At 43.1% G+C, this 18,466-nt stretch overlaps 1 protein-coding gene across 2 annotated transcripts; it reads left to right on the top strand.

Annotated features, from left to right (window-relative positions):
• The first annotated feature begins 170 nt into the window (after positions 1 to 170).
• LOC129188309 (complement C1q tumor necrosis factor-related protein 7) lies at positions 171 to 17,842 on the top strand. Of its 2 annotated transcripts, XM_054788609.1 has the most exons (3): positions 171 to 296; positions 12,307 to 12,531; positions 17,017 to 17,842. In XM_054788609.1, exons 1-3 carry the CDS (start codon positions 290 to 292, stop codon positions 17,643 to 17,645), a joined length of 861 nt encoding a protein of 286 aa, XP_054644584.1. In that variant the 5' UTR covers positions 171 to 289; the 3' UTR covers positions 17,646 to 17,842. The 2 variants fall into 2 exon arrangements, with proteins under 2 accessions (XP_054644584.1, XP_054644583.1); XM_054788608.1 differs by lacking the exon at positions 171 to 296 and having other exon boundaries at positions 12,035 to 12,531.
• The last annotated feature ends 624 nt before the right edge of the window (positions 17,843 to 18,466 follow it).

Raw genomic sequence — 18,466 nt, 5'->3', positions numbered from 1 at the left:
AGCAGCCTCACTTTCCCACATTTCTACTCTCACACTCACCAAACAAGCATGAGGGTTCCTTCATGTTCTGCGTTGCCTGAATGATGTCAGCTCTTGGCCCGAGTGAGGCACAGAGAAGGGAGTGGATATGGGTCGAGGGTGGGAGGGATGGAGGGTGGAGTCCATGAAGAGTCCATCTCGCTGCTCTTGCAGGCTCAGAACAGGACAGTGTCAGGACAAGGAACATGTTCATGGAGGTTCTGGATCGGCAAAGAGACCGGACTAGGAACAGATAGGACTGGAGTCCCACATGGGGGGTAAGATTGGCCTCCTGATGAAGTGACTTGTGCAAGCTTGTTTAGAACTGCTCCCAGTCCCCTGTATTGTGCAGTCTGATATGCAACACAGAGCTAAATAATGCTCACGTTTGATTGACACTGTCAGAGTGTGTGTGCGTGTGCGTGTGCAAGTGTGTGTGTGCATGTTGCTTTAAGGCACAGATGTCAAACTCACGGCCCAGGGGCCTGGAAATAACTCATATGAAAGAGACACTTAAAAATATATATTTTATTTGATCATTTTTACAAATACAAATGTATTTCATTTGGTGTCTTATGTATGTCTTATGTATTTATATTATATTACTACAAAATCAAAGAGACATTTAATCTTTCTTGCTAATTGTTTTTGTTCAGTGAATTTTGAATTACTGCATGTAATTGGAATTTCTTATTTTTTTATTGTCAAAACCCATTTCAAATGAATTCTACAATATTCATATACACTGTTCCCTCCTTTATCGCGGGGGATAGGTTGCCAAAATAGGCCGCAATAAGTGAAATCCGCGAAGTAGACAACTTTATTTGTTTGCATTTATTATACTGTATATGTTTTAAGGCTGTAAAACCCCTCACTATACAGTTTATAGACTTTTCTCACATTTCTCCCTTGGTTAAACACGCTCAAATTTCGCTGGAGTTTTAACGATCAGTCTCTTGGACACAAGAAATTATGAAGTGACTCACCGTATTCACTCCTCTGACGTGCTTCGTCCCCGCGCCGTTTTTTTGTATCCTTGATAAACCATATTGCTCCTCTTGTAACCGACGATTCATTTACAGTATTCCGTGATTCCCTAGTGATCATACAACTGTGATGGCTAGCAAACAGGAAACACAGCAGTGCTGCACGAAAGAGATTGATTCATATTGGTCTACAGCCAATCAGAACGCAATGGGCGGGTTATCCCTTAGCCAATCAGGACCGGTTTGGCTCTATATTTAGTCGGCTGACCAGGTGGCAGGACGGAATCTTTGCTCTCACATGAGTATAAAACACCCTCTGCTGGTAGCAGTAGTAAATACAATAACAGACACGTAAAACAGAGCACCGATAGAGGACGCAGAACACAATGTGCGTTCACACGCTGTTTTAAAAGAAAATATATAAAACTGCACTTACAAAATCGGCGAAACAGCGAGTCCGCGAAAGGTGAACCTCGATGGAGCAGGGGAACACTGTACTCAAATTTCTGCACCGTGACTTCTAATTCCAATATAAATTTGTTTGTAAAACAAACCAAATGAAAGTGATATCATTTAATCAATAATATCATGAGGCGAGTGTACATTTACAGTACAGGTACAGGCGGCCCTCTGAGGACAACCATACCTGTGAGGTGGCCCGCTGTGAGAACGAGTTTGACGCCCGTGCTTTCATGCTAATGAGCTGTGTTTGCGCTTTAGTTGACATACAGTATAAACTGTAACTCTTGTCCAACGTAATAGATGCCATACATCACATGCAACAACGGAACATTAAGGTAGCATAGCTACATGATGCTGCATGCTAACATCACACTTTAACATCATGCTAACATCATGCTAGGTTAGTGTATTCACTGAAGACAAACTACATGATCAAACATACAGCTACCATGTCTGTAGCTGACTGACAGAACTTGTTGGCAGAACTTTATTTTAAGATGTGTGGTCAAGCCTCATTTAGGAAATGACAGATTTTTTAAAACATATTTGGTGTTCATAAACAGACTGTAAGGACACATATTCCTATTACAAATCATTAAAAAGTCTGATATCTGACTGATATCTGTCCAACAGCAAGACCACGAAGGCGAACAACCAAACATCTGGCTCCCTCTAACAACCAACGCTGTCCCAAACATTTGCAAAGCATGGGAAACTCCCATGGGATGGCAAAAAGTCATTAGCTATGAAAGAAAACAGCCAGCCCCTGTCGACGGGGAGTAATGTCGGGCTTCAACGCTCCATGGGAACCACGCTATATGATTAGGGTTTGGGAATTGTTTGAATTTGACCGATTCCGGTTCCAATTCCTCGTTTCGTTTCCGGTTCCTAACCATTCTCGATTCCGATTCTTTTCAGAGGTGGGGTCATAAAAGTTGGCATGGTTTAAATGAGGGTGCTAACCAAAGTTCTTGGATGAAATGTCTGAATCTCTCAATTTTTTTTTATTATATTAACTTTTACTTTACTATGAATTTCTCACGGGGCTGTTTTTAACCAGAATAAAAATATCAAACCATTGGACTTGAACATAAATGTTTGAATAGGGAGCTGAGCCGAAAGGCAAAGCTCTCAATGTCCTACCCTCACCGATGGTCATGAGCTTTTGGGTAGTGACCGAAAGGACAAGATCGTGGGTATAAGCGGCTAAAATGAGTTTCCTCTGTAGGGTGGCTGGACTCTCCCTTAGAGATAAGGTGAGAAGCTGTGTCACCCGGGAGGGACCCGGCGTGGAGATGCTGCTCCTGCACATGGAGAGTAGCCAGATGAGGTGGCTTGGGCATTGGGCAAAATGCCGTGCAGACACCTCCTTAAGGAGGTGTTCAGGGCACATCTGACCAGTAGGAGTGGAACGCCTCGGGATCCCCCCGGTGGACAAAGTAGCAGGGGAGAGGGAAGTCTGGGCTTCTCTGCTTAGGCTGCTCTCCAGCGACCCAACTCCGGATAAGCAGAAGATGGATGGCTAGATAGATGGATCATCAATGAATGCCGACATCATCATTGCCATGGCTTTGGAGGGACATTTGCAGGCAGAGCTTTGAACTTTTTTACTGCACGCTGGATCTCATCTAAACTACCAGAAAGTTCTGGGGTCAAGATGAGCTGGTCCGTCCGTTCACTCACTTCCTGTTGATCTCGTGGTGTTTACCAAACCATGCAGAGCGTGCACATCTTGTCCTGCGTGCTTACATGTCGCATGTTTGATGAATGCCTGCAAGGCTGACACATGTTTCCCCTTCCGCCCAATAGCAGGCCTGCTTTCTCACGCCCACACGGACACAGACATGCAATGCAAGGAGCAGGAATGTGCATATGCATGAACAATTTGCACCTAGCCTCCATGTTCTGTTGGATCTCTACAGGCTTGCCAGAGTGGATTGAAGCCCAGCTATGTTCCAACTCACACACAAATGGGGATTGTGTGTGTGTGTACAAAACATTCCTGTTTTGGATTTCTATCTGCAACTGCATGACTTGTGCATGCTGAGGTTCCCCTGGACGCCACGTGTTAGGTCACGGCTTGGGAATGTTTTGGCAGGGGGACGAGAGTTGGAGCTCGGACAAAAGGTTTCATTTGAGGTCTCTCACACACAACAACAAGCCCCGCGGCAGATGAGAAGATGATAGCATTAAAATGAGTCGGTAATCTTGTTATTACGAGAATCACATCTGGCCTACTCCGAACTTGATGGCCAGTTTGGATTAGCTGCAGGTGTTTGTAGAGCCCTGAGAAACTGCTTAGACAGGCAGTGGGGCGTCAGATGGGTATGTCTGTAGGCATGCGGAACAAGGCTTGCATGAAGGTAAGTCTTTTAAAACACTGGCTATACTGTAGAGTAGTCACTGTACTGCTTGTGATGGCCACTGAAAATGAGTCAACACAGACATTATTGTGTAAATATTAAGGCTGCAACGGTACGGCATCATCACGGCTCGGTACGTGCCTCGGTATTAAGGTCACGGTTTGGTACGCAGCTCAGCTTTAAGGTCATGGTTTGGTGCGTACCTCGGTATGGTATGTACCCTCCTGATCAAAATTTTAAGAGCAGCTAAAAAATTGCAAGAATTGACATTTTGCACTGTTGGGTCTTAGCAAAGTTCTAAGTAGAGCTTCAAAGTACAAAACAAATTTGAGTAAGCAATTTGTTGCAAACAAGCATTTAAGTGAAATAGGCTGTTCGTCAGCTGATCAAAAGTTTAAGGCCATAGCTGGTAAAAAACAGAACCCCCCCTAAATAGAAATAAAATGTTGAAGAAGGGAGTGAGTCATGAGTAGCTGTGCCATTCTTGTTAATCAGCTCAATAACTGTTTAGGGCATGCTTGGTGCCTGTGTTCCCAGGAGGCTAGAGGGAATGTTGATCCAGGTGGTGAAGATGGCTTCGCCGAGAGGGCATCCACTGTCTGCAACTGATTTCTGAACTCCATTTTTGTAAATTTCCCTTGCCATCCATCCCCAAATGTTCTCCATTGGATTTAGATGAGGGGAACATGCAGGATGGTCCAAAAGAGTGATGCTATTCTCGCTGAAGAAGTCTTTGGTGAAGCGAGCATTGTGAACTTCAGCGTTGTCCTGTTGAACAAGCCAGTCATCACCACACAGTCGAGGGCCTTCAGGCATGAAGGATGCCCTATGCAACATCTCAACATAGCCTACTGCCGTTTGACGCCCCTGCACAACCTGAAGCTCCATTGTTCCATTGAAGGATCATGATGGACCCCCCCTCCACTGTGCCGTGTGGAAAACACCTCAGGTGGGATCTCCTTGTCATGCCAGTAATGTTGAAAACCATCAGGACCGTCAAGGATACATTTTTTCTCATCAGAGAATCAAATTTTCTTCCACCTTTCGATGTCCCATGTTTGGTGCTCTCCTGCAAAGTCCAAACCTTGAAGGAGACGAGGCCTTTGAAGATGCTTTTGTCTTCTTGAAAACCTTTTCTAGGAGATAGCGTCTGATGGTTATTGGACTGCACTCGATACCAGTAACAACCTTCATTTGGCCGAGGATGGTCCCGTGTCTTGACGGGTAGTCAATGGGTTCCTCTGGGTCAGGGACAGTGACATTTTTTTGGGTCTACCACTTGACTTTTTTGTTCCATAACCCTCAGGACGTTTGAAGAAGTTGTAAATGACTGTCTTACTGCGTCCAACCTTGCTTAAGAGGCCTTGCTTATGCAGCTCAACAATCCCACCGTGTTCAAAGACAAAAAGCTTTTTTGCCTCGCCTACCACCTACCACCTATTTTTAAAATATCTGTTATTTTTTGCATTAACTGTAGCTCAGAACGACTTGAATTTGACAAAGTGTGCCTGTAGAACCAAATATCACGACATCACTACCGTTAACAAAACAAAAAACAGCAACTCAGAAGCACTGACGGTGGCCGATGTCTTCGGCAATGGTGGAATTCTTTGCGGCTGGCTTTAGGGCAGCTTCTTTGGCAGCGTGGGTGTCTCATACCCCTTTTCCACTACAGCTACTTCGGTGCTGACGCAGATTTACTGTAGTTCAGAGCTGGAGTTGAACCAGATTCATTTTACATTGTCCTGGGGAGCCGCGTCATTACGTCACAAGGGTTACGCCTCCAGTCAGGAAATAACAAAATGGAGATCTTCAATTTAAATAATGTTTATTTTGTCAAACGCCCGGATGAAAAGCAATGACTTTTTGAACATTACTCATCTTCCGTCAGAATTTGACAAACGACCAGGCAGTCAGTAATTAAAAACATGTCTACAGCTATGATTTGGTGTAATGGACGTAGTAAGAGTAAAGAATAACTATTAACTGTAACCTAGATGGTGACTTACAGTACATGGTTATACTTATAGTGTGTATGCGGTGGAAACACACACTCCCGCATAACAAATACTGATTTAATATGAATAAATGTGCAAATGTGCAAATAATCCCCCACATCGTTCACTGCATGTTTGACTGACACTGTGGTCGGCGGTGCAAAACATTTTCAGACATTTGCCTAATAGGATGGTAAAATTCCGGCATTTGCTGACTAAATTAACGTCTGCTCTTGCTATATTGACAGAAACGAGTGAATGAAGTTTAAACGGAGGTAACAGACGGGTATTTACTTGAGGTAACACCTCCCCCGCTTTATTATGCAAACGGTTCAGCACTCAGCCCAGCAAGCTGCTGGAGCCGGAGTTGGACCAAAAAACACGGCACCAGTTCAGCACCCCTGTGGAGCCATGATAATGGAAAACCAAACCCACTCTGAACCAGCTCCGAACCAGTCACAGTGGAAAAGGGGTAAAAGTGGGCTTTCGGAGCGCTGTCGTGGCGATGCTGGCGTTCGGGTGGCTGGTAGGGCTTGGCGTGTTGAGGGTCGATGTTTTTTTTCCTCTTGTCGCAAAGTGTTTGCAGAAAGCAAGGTGTCTGAGGCAGTAGGGTGGCCCCACACGATGGATGCCATGTTTGTTTACAACTAGATGGGAGATCATTTTTATATACTGGTATACCAGAATATATTCTTCCAATGATAAGAAAATGACTTGTACCGGTATAAATGATAACTTAAAACGGAAAAAAGCAGAGTTGATGACGTGTTTATCCTGCAACAGTGCGCTTCAGCGCACTTTATTGGTGCCTCACACGTACCACAGCATGCAGGGTCCTATGGTTTTCGGTTTACGGAATCACGGAATTGGCCAACAAAAATGGAATTTACTGTTAAACCCGGAATCTCGCGGAAATTGGCATAATGTGAAATGCTGTCATTGTCAGGAGAAGGAATGTTCATGTGGGGAAGTATTTGCCCGGCGGACCGCTCAATCGTGGTGGTATCTCATGACAAACACTAACCCGCCTCCTCCCGAACTAACCAGGTTGAAATGGTGATGAACACCGGAGAAAGCTTGCAGGGTGAGCTGAGTTTAGCATGCCAGTGCGGTTGTGTGTGTGCGACTCGGGCTGGATGAGTATATTTTCACAGCATTGTGTTTTACCGCTTTAATGTAAGCGAGTGTTTTACAATGCCCGATGACGACGTGCAAGTTCTGAGCGAAAAAAGACGAGAAGCACGTTTATTCTTGCACCCAGCTCGTCTTACAGACATTTTCAACACACGCAGAACACACTTCCGGCCTTCAAAATAAGAGCGCCGTTTGCCCCATGTCGTCTACAGTATGTGTGGAAACAAAATAAGAGTGTCATAAAAAATATCTTACATATACAGTTGGAATTGCACCGGTGACTACATCTTCCATAATCACAAGCACTCAATTACATTCTCAATTACTGGGCTAAGTTGTCCATTGATGTATTGCATCAATTAATAGAAGCATTTTTGCATTTAATTAACAGACCTTTTATTCACTAACCCATAAAGCAGACACGTTATGCTGGTAAAAATAAGTGTAAAATGTAAAAAACGGAATTCTAAAAAGTTAAAACGGATAAAACTGAATTTTCGGGGAAAAAAAGTATTTCATAGGTCCCTCAGCATAGTGCGGCGGTGGCGGAGAAAGGCAGAGCAGAGTCAACAAAAGAGAGAAAATGAGCATGGCTGAAGGCGGAGGAGAAGCGGAGACTATTGATGAAGAAATTGTTGCTAAACGGGGAGGTACCTCAGTAATATGGAAGTGGTTTGGTTTTTCAAAGAGCAGAAGTGGAGCAAGAGACTATAAAATGCAAAGTTTTTTAAGCAACGGTGACGGCAAAAGGTAGTAACACGACAAATTTGTTCTACCACCTCAAGCGCAAACACAGAGTTGAGTTCGACGCCATCCGTAGTCTCATTAGGAGCATGCCCCACGTTGTCAGGCATGCGTACAAGCACGTGGGGGCCACACAAACTACTGAGAATCATTTTGAGTTGCTACAATGACATTTTAGCAAAATGGACCAGTGTGCTGCATCATTTTTTCACTTTCATTTTTGGGGTGTCTTTGATTTCCCCCCTCTATAGGGTGATCATTTTCATTTCTATCAAATGATGTGGCATCATTTTGTTACTAATACATCACCCACTTGTTATCAGGAAACATATTCAAGATCATTTTTCCCCCAGTTTAGATCTGATATGTTTTCGAAGTGTTCCTCTAATTTATATACTGTATATATATATAGATTGTGTTCTCAGGCACATCGCTGCGCTCTGTCACTCCCTCAGTGAGGTGAGCTGGTGTACGTGCGCTGGTACCTCCAGCAGGGTTTTGGGGACTGGGCTCCTGGCTGGATTGCGGGTTGCGGGTTGTGGCTTACGGGCGTGTTCAATGGGTGAAAATGTGTGCCTGTTGGTCACTCTCCAGGTGGGGAGGGCACTCTTTTTTTTCCAAAATTCTCACGATCGACCGGCAAAGTCCCAATGATGGACTCGTGGCTCTCCATCGACGGGTTGGCGACCCCTGCTCTAAATGTTTTGTGTCTCACTCTTTCTCAAATTCTTGCAATTCTGCAACTGGTCTTGAAATTTTGATCAGGAGTTTATTCCATTCATAAATAATGACTCCTACTTTGCGGAAATTCACTTATCACGGTCAGGTCTGGAAACAATTAACCACCATAAACGAGGGATTACTGTATATACTGTAGCCTGATGAATAGAATCGTTACATACATTGATGGTCTTAAGATTTTGATCAGGCGTGTAGTTGCTAAGGTCCATATTCAAGATTCAAGATTCAAGATTCAGGAGTTTTATTGTCATGTGCATGGTAAAACAGGCAGTTATACAATGCAATGAAATTCTTATTCTGTTCATTCTCCCAAGAAAAGAAAGAAAACACAAGGAAAAGAATAAGAAACATTAGAAACATAAATACCAATAAATTAAGCAACAACAACAGAAGAGACATTAATACAAATAAATAAATAAATAAAAGTGCTATGAGTGTGTGCGTGTGTTGCGTGCAGCGTGTGTGAGTGCTTCGTTGAGAAGCCTGATGGCCTGTGGGTAAAAGCTGTTCGCCAATCTTGTGGTCCTGGACTTCAAACTCCTGTAGTGTCTGCCTGACGGTAGGAGTGTGAATAATGAGTGTTGTGGATGTGTGCTGTCCTTGATGAGGTTGTGTGTTCTGCGTAGGACTCTAGATTTATAAATGTCTTGCAGTGAGGGGAGGGCTGCCCCAACAATGTTCTGTGAGGTCTTGACCACCCGCTGGAGTGCCTTCCTATCACGTGTTGTACAGTTACCGTACCAAACAGTGATGGAGGCGGTAAGGACACTTTCCATAGTGCATCTGTAGAAGCAACAGAGGATTTTGGTGGACATGCCAAATTTCCTCAGTCTTCTCAGGAAGTACAGTCTCCTTTGGGACTTCTTCATAATTTGTTGGGTGTTGTGAGACCAGGTGAGGTCCTCGCTGATGTGTGTGCCAAGGAACTTGAAGGTTGTCACCCTCTCCACCTCAGTCTCATCAATAAACAGGGGTCTATGCGGCTCCTTTTCCCTTGTTCTTGGGTCGATGATCATCTCTTTAGTCTTATCTGTATTGAGAAGGAGATTGTTATCATGACACCAAGCTATGAGGTCCGCCACCTCTCTTCTGTATGATGTTTCAACACCACCAGTGATCGGGCCGATGATTGTAGTGTCATCCGCAAATTTAATGATGCTGGTGTTGTTCTGGGAGGCCACGCAATCGTAGGTGAGGAGCGTGTAGAGGAGCGGACTCAGCACACACCCCTGTGGGGTCCCAGTGCTCACAATTCTTGATCTGGATGTGCGAATGTGGACTCTGACTGACTGGGGCCTGCCTGTTAGAAAGTTAAACACCCAGTTACAGAGGGAGGGTGACAGGCCAAGTGTGAGGAGCTTATTTGTGAGTTTGTGGGGGCAGACTGTATTAAAAGCAGAGCTATAGTCTATAAATAGCATTCTGACATATGTGTCCTGGCCCTGTAGGTGAGAAAGGGCTGTGTGGATGGCAGTGTTGACTGCATCATCAGTGGACCGGTTCTGGCGGTATGCAAACTGTAGAGGGTCCACAGTGGCCGGGATGCTCTTTTTGATGTGGGTCATGACTATTCTTTCAAAGCACTTCATAACAATAGGAGTGAGTGCTATAGGGCGATAGTCATTCAAGCAGGTCACGTTGCTCTTCTTGGGTACGGGCACTATGGTGGTGGACTTAAAGCAGGTCGGTACAGATGCTTGTGCAAGCGACAGGTTAAATATGTCAGCAAGCACATCAGCTAGCTCTGATGAGCAAACCCGAAGTGCACGTCCTGAGATGTTGTCTGGGCCTGCTGCTTTTCGTGGGTTTGTTTTGTTCAGAACCCTGCGAATATCAACTGATGTCACCATGAGAGGTGAGTCCTGTGTGCTCCCCAGGTTCAGCCACCCTCTCTGCTCATCAGGAGTTTGGGTGTCATTCAGCTCATCTGGAAGTGTTGTTTGGCTGGACGTGGCTACGCTACTCCGCTGTCGATAGTCTGTGATGTGCTGGAGCCCCGCCCACACACAGTGTCTGAGGTGGAATAGTAGCCCTCCAGCTTCTGTCTGTACTGTCTTTTGGCCTCTCGTATGGACCTCCTCAGGTCATATCTGGCCTTTTTGTAGTCCTCAGCGGTGCCCATGACAAATGCAGTCGAACGAGCACGTAGCTTAGCCCTTACATCACAGTTCATCCACTGTTTTTGGTTAGGGTATTTTCTGTAATACTTGGTGGTGGTAACAGTCTCTATGCATGTGCTAATGTAGCCAGTAACAGCAGAAGCATATTCATCCAAATCAACAGTACAATCTTCCCTCCCCGCTGCAGTTTTAAACACATCCCAGTTTGTGCAGCCAAAGCAGTCCTGAAGTACTTGATCAGTTTCTTCATTCCACACTTTAACTGCTGTACTTACAGGGGGAGCTTGTTTGAGAAGTTGTCTGTATGTTGGATAAAGGAATATGGAGATGTGGTCAGCCTTTCCAAAGTGGGGTCTTGGAACAGCCTTCAAAGCACCTTTCATGTTGCTGTAGACTTGGTCCAGGATGTTATTTTCCCTTGTGGGAAAGCTCACATGCTGGTAATATTTGGGGAGGACAGTCCTGAGGTTACACTGGTTGAAATCGCCAGATATAATGAATACAGCGTCTGGGTGTTTGGTCTCGTGTTTATCAATGATGTCATGCAGGAGGCCTAGTGCATTAGCAGTGTTAGCTCGTGGTGGGATGTAAACAGCAGTTAAATACACAGCGCTAAACTCACGAGGCAAATACAAAGGTCTACATTTTGCCATTAGCAGCTCAATGTCCTGCGAGCAGTGCTTTTCCATCGTCTGTACGTCTGTGCACCACCGTTTGTTTACGTAAACACAGACGCCGCCACCTCTGTGTTTACCAGACGCTAAAGTCTGATCTCCCCGGTAAGCAGCAAATGTTTCCAACTAGATCGCCGAGTCCGGTATATCCTCCGTCAGCCAGGTTTCTGTGAAGGTGAGGACACAGCATTCCCTGATCTCACGATGAGCTGTAATCCTTGCTCTTAGTTCGTCCATCTTGTTTTCAAGAGAGCGGACGTTGGCTAGCAGCAGGCTTGGTAGCGGTGGCCTAGTCACTCTAGCTTTTAGCCTAGCATGCAGGCCGCCTCTCTTGCCTCGTTTCCGCCTCGGATGCTTTGCTCGCCGGGTATTCAGCTCACCATGTCCGCAGGCTGCTGTGTTCTCCCGGCGCAGAAGAAAGCCAAAGTCTGAGAGGCTGAATGAAAGATCATGATGAACCCTGCCGATGTTCAAGAGTACTGCGTGAGTGCGTTGAATGTCCAAAATTAACAATAAAATAGCAAAAAATAGAAAAAACCGGGAGAGTGAGACAGAGACGTCTGCCACGGAGGGCACCATCTTGCAATAATATAATAATATCGCCCATGCTCTGCTTTACAGTGTCACAGCACATGTTGGAACTCATCTTTCCCTCAAGGAACTGCAGCTCCCCGGTGGCGGAAGCACTCATGCACGCTACCACCACTACCGGCAAGACACACTGATCTCGCTACTCACATACTGTATGTGCTGCCAGCTATTTACACAACAGTGACTATCGATGATGACTCATTTAATAGAGAAGAGTATGTTTTGATGAATGGTGGGGGTTTTCTACCATTAAGGTCACAGGGAGCTAGGCTGTTTGCTTAGCTAGGAACAGCCATGAGTATAAAGGTAAATGGATGTATAACATGAGGTTGTCATAAGACATCGCGGGTATGAAGGTAGGTAGGTTAGGAGGCAGGTTGTGTGCTTAGGTAGAAATCTAGGCTAAATCATGCTCGTGGTTATAATTGCTGGTTTTTACTTGCCAAAACATTTGATTTTAATGGTTGACTCTGCAGATGTGAAGATGTGGGCCGTGCTGGGGGTGGTCTTTCTGTGCCACTGTGTGCTTGGACAGCTGCTGAAAGGAGCGCCGCGTCTGATCTGCAGCGTACCCGGGTCATCGGGCCCGCCAGGCAAACCCGGCCCGAGTGGGTCCCCGGGCGGAGACGGGCACGTGGGTATCCCCGGCAGAGATGGTAGAGACGGCAGGAGGGGGGAAAAGGGAGAGAAGGGAGACCCAGGTATATGATGTGATCAAGTAATCAAGTAATGTGATCAAAGGAAAAAAATATCAAGAGGAAAAAGTTCTAATATAACGAGAAACAGTTGTAATTTTGGGAGAATGACATAATAATATTATGAGGAAAAATAATGTCATTTTATTGACATAACGTTGAAATGTTAAAAAACGTAGTTATTTTTTTTAAGTTATAATATCGTGAGAAACAAACAAATAAAGTTGTCATTTTTGGAAAACTGGTTTGTGATGTTACAAGAATAAAGTCAAAATATTAAGACAAAAAAAGTTGTAATCTAACAAGAAAAAAGTCGCAATTTAACAAGAATAAACTTGTGATATAATGATGAAGAATTTTAGTAGCTTTTTTTTTTAATTGAGAAACAAAAAAAAAAATAAAGTTGTAATTTATGGGGTGAAATTACAATATAATACTACGGGAACAACATCAAAATATTATAGGAATAATATTTACATTTTACAAAAATAGAAAATTTTACTCAATTTACAAGGAGTAAGTCCAACATAATAATCATGGAGTACCCCAGGGGTCAATATCGGGACCAAAACTGTAATGTTGACGAAAGGCTTAAAGTTGGTATTATTTGCGGATGATATGACTGCCTTTTGTTCTGGGGAAAGCACACAAGAGCTAGTTTAAAAATTCACGGATGAAATGGCCATATGAAAAAGATGGTTTGACAAAAACAGATTATTTTGGAAATAGCAGAAAGGACACGTACGACCAAATACAAATAGACGGAGTGGACATTGAAAGGGTAAACAAAAATACATTTTTGGGGAACATAATAGTTGAAAAAATGAGCTAGAAATCTCACATAAAAAATATACAACATAAGGTGGCATTACCATATCTAACTTATTGTGGGGACATATGGGGGTAATAACTATAAAAGCTATCTTCACTCACTAAATGTACTGCAAAAAAAATCAGTGAGGATAATTCATAATGCATTTATGGGGCAAAGTTAAAATACTACGGGGACAACGTCAAAATATTAGGGGAATAATTAATTAATAATTAAGAGAAGAAAATTTTAAAAGATTCAAAAAGAATTAATTTAAAAAACAATTTAAAAAAACAACAGCAAAAATGTGCGAAGTTGATATTAATGATGGGCTTTTTTTCACCTATATGGCAAAGCTGAAATGCAGTTTTTACTTGAAATATATACAGTACAGTATAACTTTATTATAGTTATAGTTATCTTATATTCTTCATATTTGCAAAATATGAATAGTTGCATTCTTTCATTTTTCACTGGAAAAACGCTTGGACTCCCTTGCTCTATTCAACATAGGCATGAATGCCTCTTCAGCATGAATGCCTCTGTGCTTTAAATGTGTTTGGCTATGACTATCATCATCATTATGAAAGCTGGACTTGATGAAAGATGGGAAGTCACATAAATCCAGCATATATTTGCCAGTGTGTGTGAGACGCACACATTACATATGTTCACCTCAGCGTGCGCAAACATGCAGCGTACGTTGCTTAGCTGCAGCGTGTTTATTGTGTCAAAGGCTGGAGAGCAGTCAACGTTTGGATGAAGCAATCAAAACTGTGCCGTGCAAAATGTCAACATGGCCGCTTTCCAGTGTGACTTCATGCGTGACACAGCTTTGGAAAAATATCTTTCCATTGACTTGCTAAAAAAAGCCATCGTATAACACTGGAAAAATCGTGCTGTGTGTTTTTGGGCCTGAAAATGCAAATGATATTGGACAATGGGTCTTGAAATTATGGAAACACTGAATAGGAAATGTAGGCTAACTACTCTTTTGGCGTGCACATTACAGGTTTTGCAGGTTTGTGTGTGCCATTTTGGAAATATTGTCTGCACATGGCACTTTTCAAGAAGCGAAAGGACCCAAAAAGGCACCCAAAGGAACGTCATAATGAATACAGTGGAACCTCCGTTTTCATTGTTAATTCTGTCGAAAACCGAAACATAAGAAAGCCAAGACAATTCATTCCCATAGAAAATAATATCAATCCAGATCATCTGTTCCAAACACCCAAAAATATGAACAAAAAATTCATTTTATAGAAGATAATTATACAATCGTCCCTCGCCACTTCAAAGTTCGAATTTTAGGCTTCCTTCTATCACGCTTTTTCAAAAATGTATTCATTAATAAATCATGCTGTTTCGTGGTTGAATACGGCCTGTTATTAGTAAAAAAAATATGCATATTGAAGCAAATTCTAAGTGCTTTTTGCCTAAATGAAGCATTGTCAAGCATAAAAATGGCTAAATGAAGTCAAATATAAATATAAGACATTCAAAAGACGCATTCAAAGATGCTGTGAATGATATGTAGTATTGTACACTGGTCACTAGGTGTCAGTAATGTTACTGTAATGTTGGGTAACACACACAAGCACCAGACATCGACTGCAAGTTTGAATGATCCCACAACAGACACAATAATCCCTTCAATAATTCCCGCCAAGAGGAAACTCAACTCTGAAACCCCGATGTTACTTCCTGTCCGCCAGCCACTCAGCTCCTTAAGGGAACACGTTTATAGCAACACAGATGAGCACCAGTCTCAAATGGCTAATTTATTCTAATTATGTGAAAAAGTGTTTGCCCCCTTCCTGATTTCTTATTTTTTTGCATGTTTATCACACTTAAATGTTTCAGATCATCAAACAAATGTAAATATGAGTCAGCGACAACACAACTGAACACAAAATGCAGTTTTTAAATGAAACTTTTTATTATTAAGGGAGAAAAAAAAATCCAAAGCTACATGGTCCTGTGTGAAAAAGTGATTGCCCCCTAAAGATAATAACTTTTTGGGCCCCCCTTAGCAGCAACAACTGCAATCAAGCATTTGTGATAACTTGCAATGAGTCTCTTACAGCGCTGGGGAGGAATTTTGTCCCACTCATCTTTGCAGAATTGTTGTCATTCAGCCACATTGGAGGCTTTTCCAGCATGACGCCCCTTTTTAAGGTCATGCCACAGCATCTCAATAGGATTGAGGTCAGGACTTGGACTAGACCACTCCAAAGTCTTCATCCATTCAGAGGTGGACTTGCTGGTGTGTTTTGGATCATTGTCCTGCTGCAGAACCCAAGTTGCTTTCAGCTTGAGGTCACCAACAGATGGCCGGACATTCTCCTTCAGCACAATTCATGCTTCCATTTATCACAGCAAGTCTTCCAGGTGTTGAAGACCATCACACTACCACCACCATATTTTACTGTTGCTATGATGTTCTTTTTTTGAAATGCAGAGTTACTTTTACACCAGATGTAATGGGACACACACCTTCCAAAAAGTTCAACTTTTGTCTCATCAGACCACAGAGTATTTTCCCAAAGGTCTTGGGGATCATCAAGATGTTTTCTGGCAAAATTGAGATGAGCCTTAATGTTGTTTTTGTTCAGCAGTGGTTTTGGTCTTGGAACTCTACCATGCAGGTCGTTTTTGCCCAGTGTCTTTCTTATGGTGGAGTCATGACCACTGACCTTAACTGAGGCAAGTGAGGCCTGCAGTTCTTTGAATGTTGATGTGGGGTTTTTTGTGACCTCTTGGATGAGTCGTCGCTGCGCTCTTGGGGTCATTTTGGTTGGCCAGCCACTCCTGGAAAGGTTCATCACTGTTCCATGTTGTGGCCATTTGTGGATAATGGCTCTCACTGTGGTTCGCTGGAGTCCCAAAACTTCAGAAATGGCTTTATAACCTTTTCCACAAAGATAGATCTCAATTAATCTTTGTTACGTTTAAACTGGGGGTGGCAATCACTTTTTCACACAGGGCCATGTAGGTTTGGATTTTTTTTTAGCTGCATTTTGTGTTCAGTTGTGTTGTCATTGACTAATATTTAAATGTGTTTGATTAGCTGAAACATTTAAGTGTGAGAAACATGCAAAAAAATAAGACATCAGGAAGGGGGCAAACACTTTTTCACACCACTGTATATTGGATGATGGGAGCGTAAAGGTGACTATAGGGGTGTTATTTCATGTCTAGTGTAATAGCATCATAATAATGTTCAAAATAATGTTCAAAATCATATTTAGAACGTCGTAAACAGGTTTTCAGATATTCTCTAACTATGAAAATATTCAATTTGTAGGGAATCCTACTGGGCAGAAATTCACAGTTGGGTCTGGAACCAATTTACCACCACAAACAAGGGATTATTGTAATTTTACTGCTGCCACTCGCAATTTTCTTTGGCCCCATGGCGGGTTATTTTGCAAGCACACTCAATAAAATATGCACAGTTAGTGAGTCATCAAGATATGTAGTGTGCTTTGTTTGGGCACTCCATTTCAGGGAACAATACAGTACAGGGCAAACGGACTAGTTTGTCATGTGCAATATTGTACGTTTCAAAACCGAGACTGGACAAAAAGTGAGGCAAAAATGATATGATTAAAACTGGGGCGTACAAAATCAAAGGTTTGAATGTAAATGCTGATGCAAACATGCTTCCTGTGTTTCAGGTTTAAAGGGCAGAGTGGGTCCCACGGGTAAGATTGGCGAGCGAGGTGAGCGCGGCGCTGCAGGCAAACGAGGCCCCGTAGGGGAGAACGGTGACGTTGGCCCGCCGGGCGCCACCGGCCGTGACGGTGAGAAAGGACAAAAGGGTCAACGCGGGATTCGTGGGACTGCGGGAAAATGCGAATGTGGGAGCATCACGCCCAAGTCAGCCTTCTCTGCGGGAATCACGAGCAGCTACCCAGCGGAGAACACGCCCATTAAGTTCAACAAGGTGCTTTTTGACGAGGGCGGCCATTACAAGCCACAGACAGGCAAGTTCATCTGTGCCTATCCTGGCATTTATTACTTCTCCTACGACATCACGCTGGCGGACAAACACTTGGCCATCGGTCTGGTGCACAACGGACAGTATCGCATCAAAACATTCGACGCCAACACAGGGAACCACGATGTGGCTTCTGGGTCCACTGTGATGTACCTGAACTCTGAAGATGAGGTGTGGGTGGAGATCTTTTACCACGACCAAAACGGTTTATTTGCTGACCCAGGTTGGGCTGACAGCTTGTTCTCGGGCTTCCTGCTCTACGCTGACACCAACTATTTGGACACAGTGGCAGAGGACGGTGTATAAAAACCTGGGTATCCTGGGATATGTAACAAACTGCTAATCATTGCGGGTTTTAATGGTTTTAGCATGTATGACATACTACTATGAAATATGTTCATGAGTGACATATCTATTGAGGTACATTATCCAATAAAGCTTGAATAGACATTGTTTGACACTTGAACTTCAATTTGCATTAAAACAACGAATAAAGTTTTACATACCTGTGTGAAACAATAACGTCATTGCAGCACGTTCATATACTCTATTGGTCTCCAACAAGCATGGCTTTAAAGAAAATAGACAACAAAAGAAAGCTGATTCAAGACCATTACAGTGTACACAGTGTTCCCTCGCTCTATTGCGGTTCACCTTTCGCTGATTTGCTGTGCTTCTTTTTTTTTTTTTACAGCGTATGAATGCCGTTTGCTAGCTTGTAAATGAATCTTCGGTTCGAAGGAGGAGGACTGCAACAGTATGTTTCAACAAGGATACAAAAAACGCTACAGTACAGCAGAATGGCGCCAGGACAAAAAGGCAAAATCACAGGAGAAAAAATATGCGTGAGTGACTTCATAATTTCTTGTGTGCTACCCGTAGGTTGATCATTAAAATTCAAAAGTTTGAACTTCTTTGAGAGTGTTTAATCAAGAGATTAATGTGCTAAAATGTCAATGCCTGTCTGAGAAGCGTGTATAAAGTGTATGGTGAGGGGTTTTACAGCCTTAAAACATTTATAATCATTCTTAAAAAATAAAAAAGGCTATTCGCGGATTTCACTTATTGCGGTCTATTTTGGGCACCTATCCCCTGTGATAAACGAGGGAACACTGTATAAGAAATAT

The sequence above is a fragment of the Dunckerocampus dactyliophorus genome, chromosome 10 (assembly GCF_027744805.1).
Source record: "Dunckerocampus dactyliophorus isolate RoL2022-P2 chromosome 10, RoL_Ddac_1.1, whole genome shotgun sequence".
Lineage (NCBI taxonomy): Eukaryota > Metazoa > Chordata > Actinopteri > Syngnathiformes > Syngnathidae > Dunckerocampus > Dunckerocampus dactyliophorus.
This window is presented reverse-complemented; position numbering and strand designations above follow the sequence as displayed.

Excerpts from the sequence above, each read along its gene's own strand:
- LOC129188309 (XM_054788608.1), top strand. The coding sequence starts at position 12,240 with ATGCTCGTGGTTATAATTGCTGGTTTTTACTTGCCAAAACATTTGATT. Across the intron at positions 12,532-17,016 it reads GGGAGAGAAGGGAGACCCAG|GTTTAAAGGGCAGAGTGGGT; the intron begins GTATATGATGTG and ends CCTGTGTTTCAG.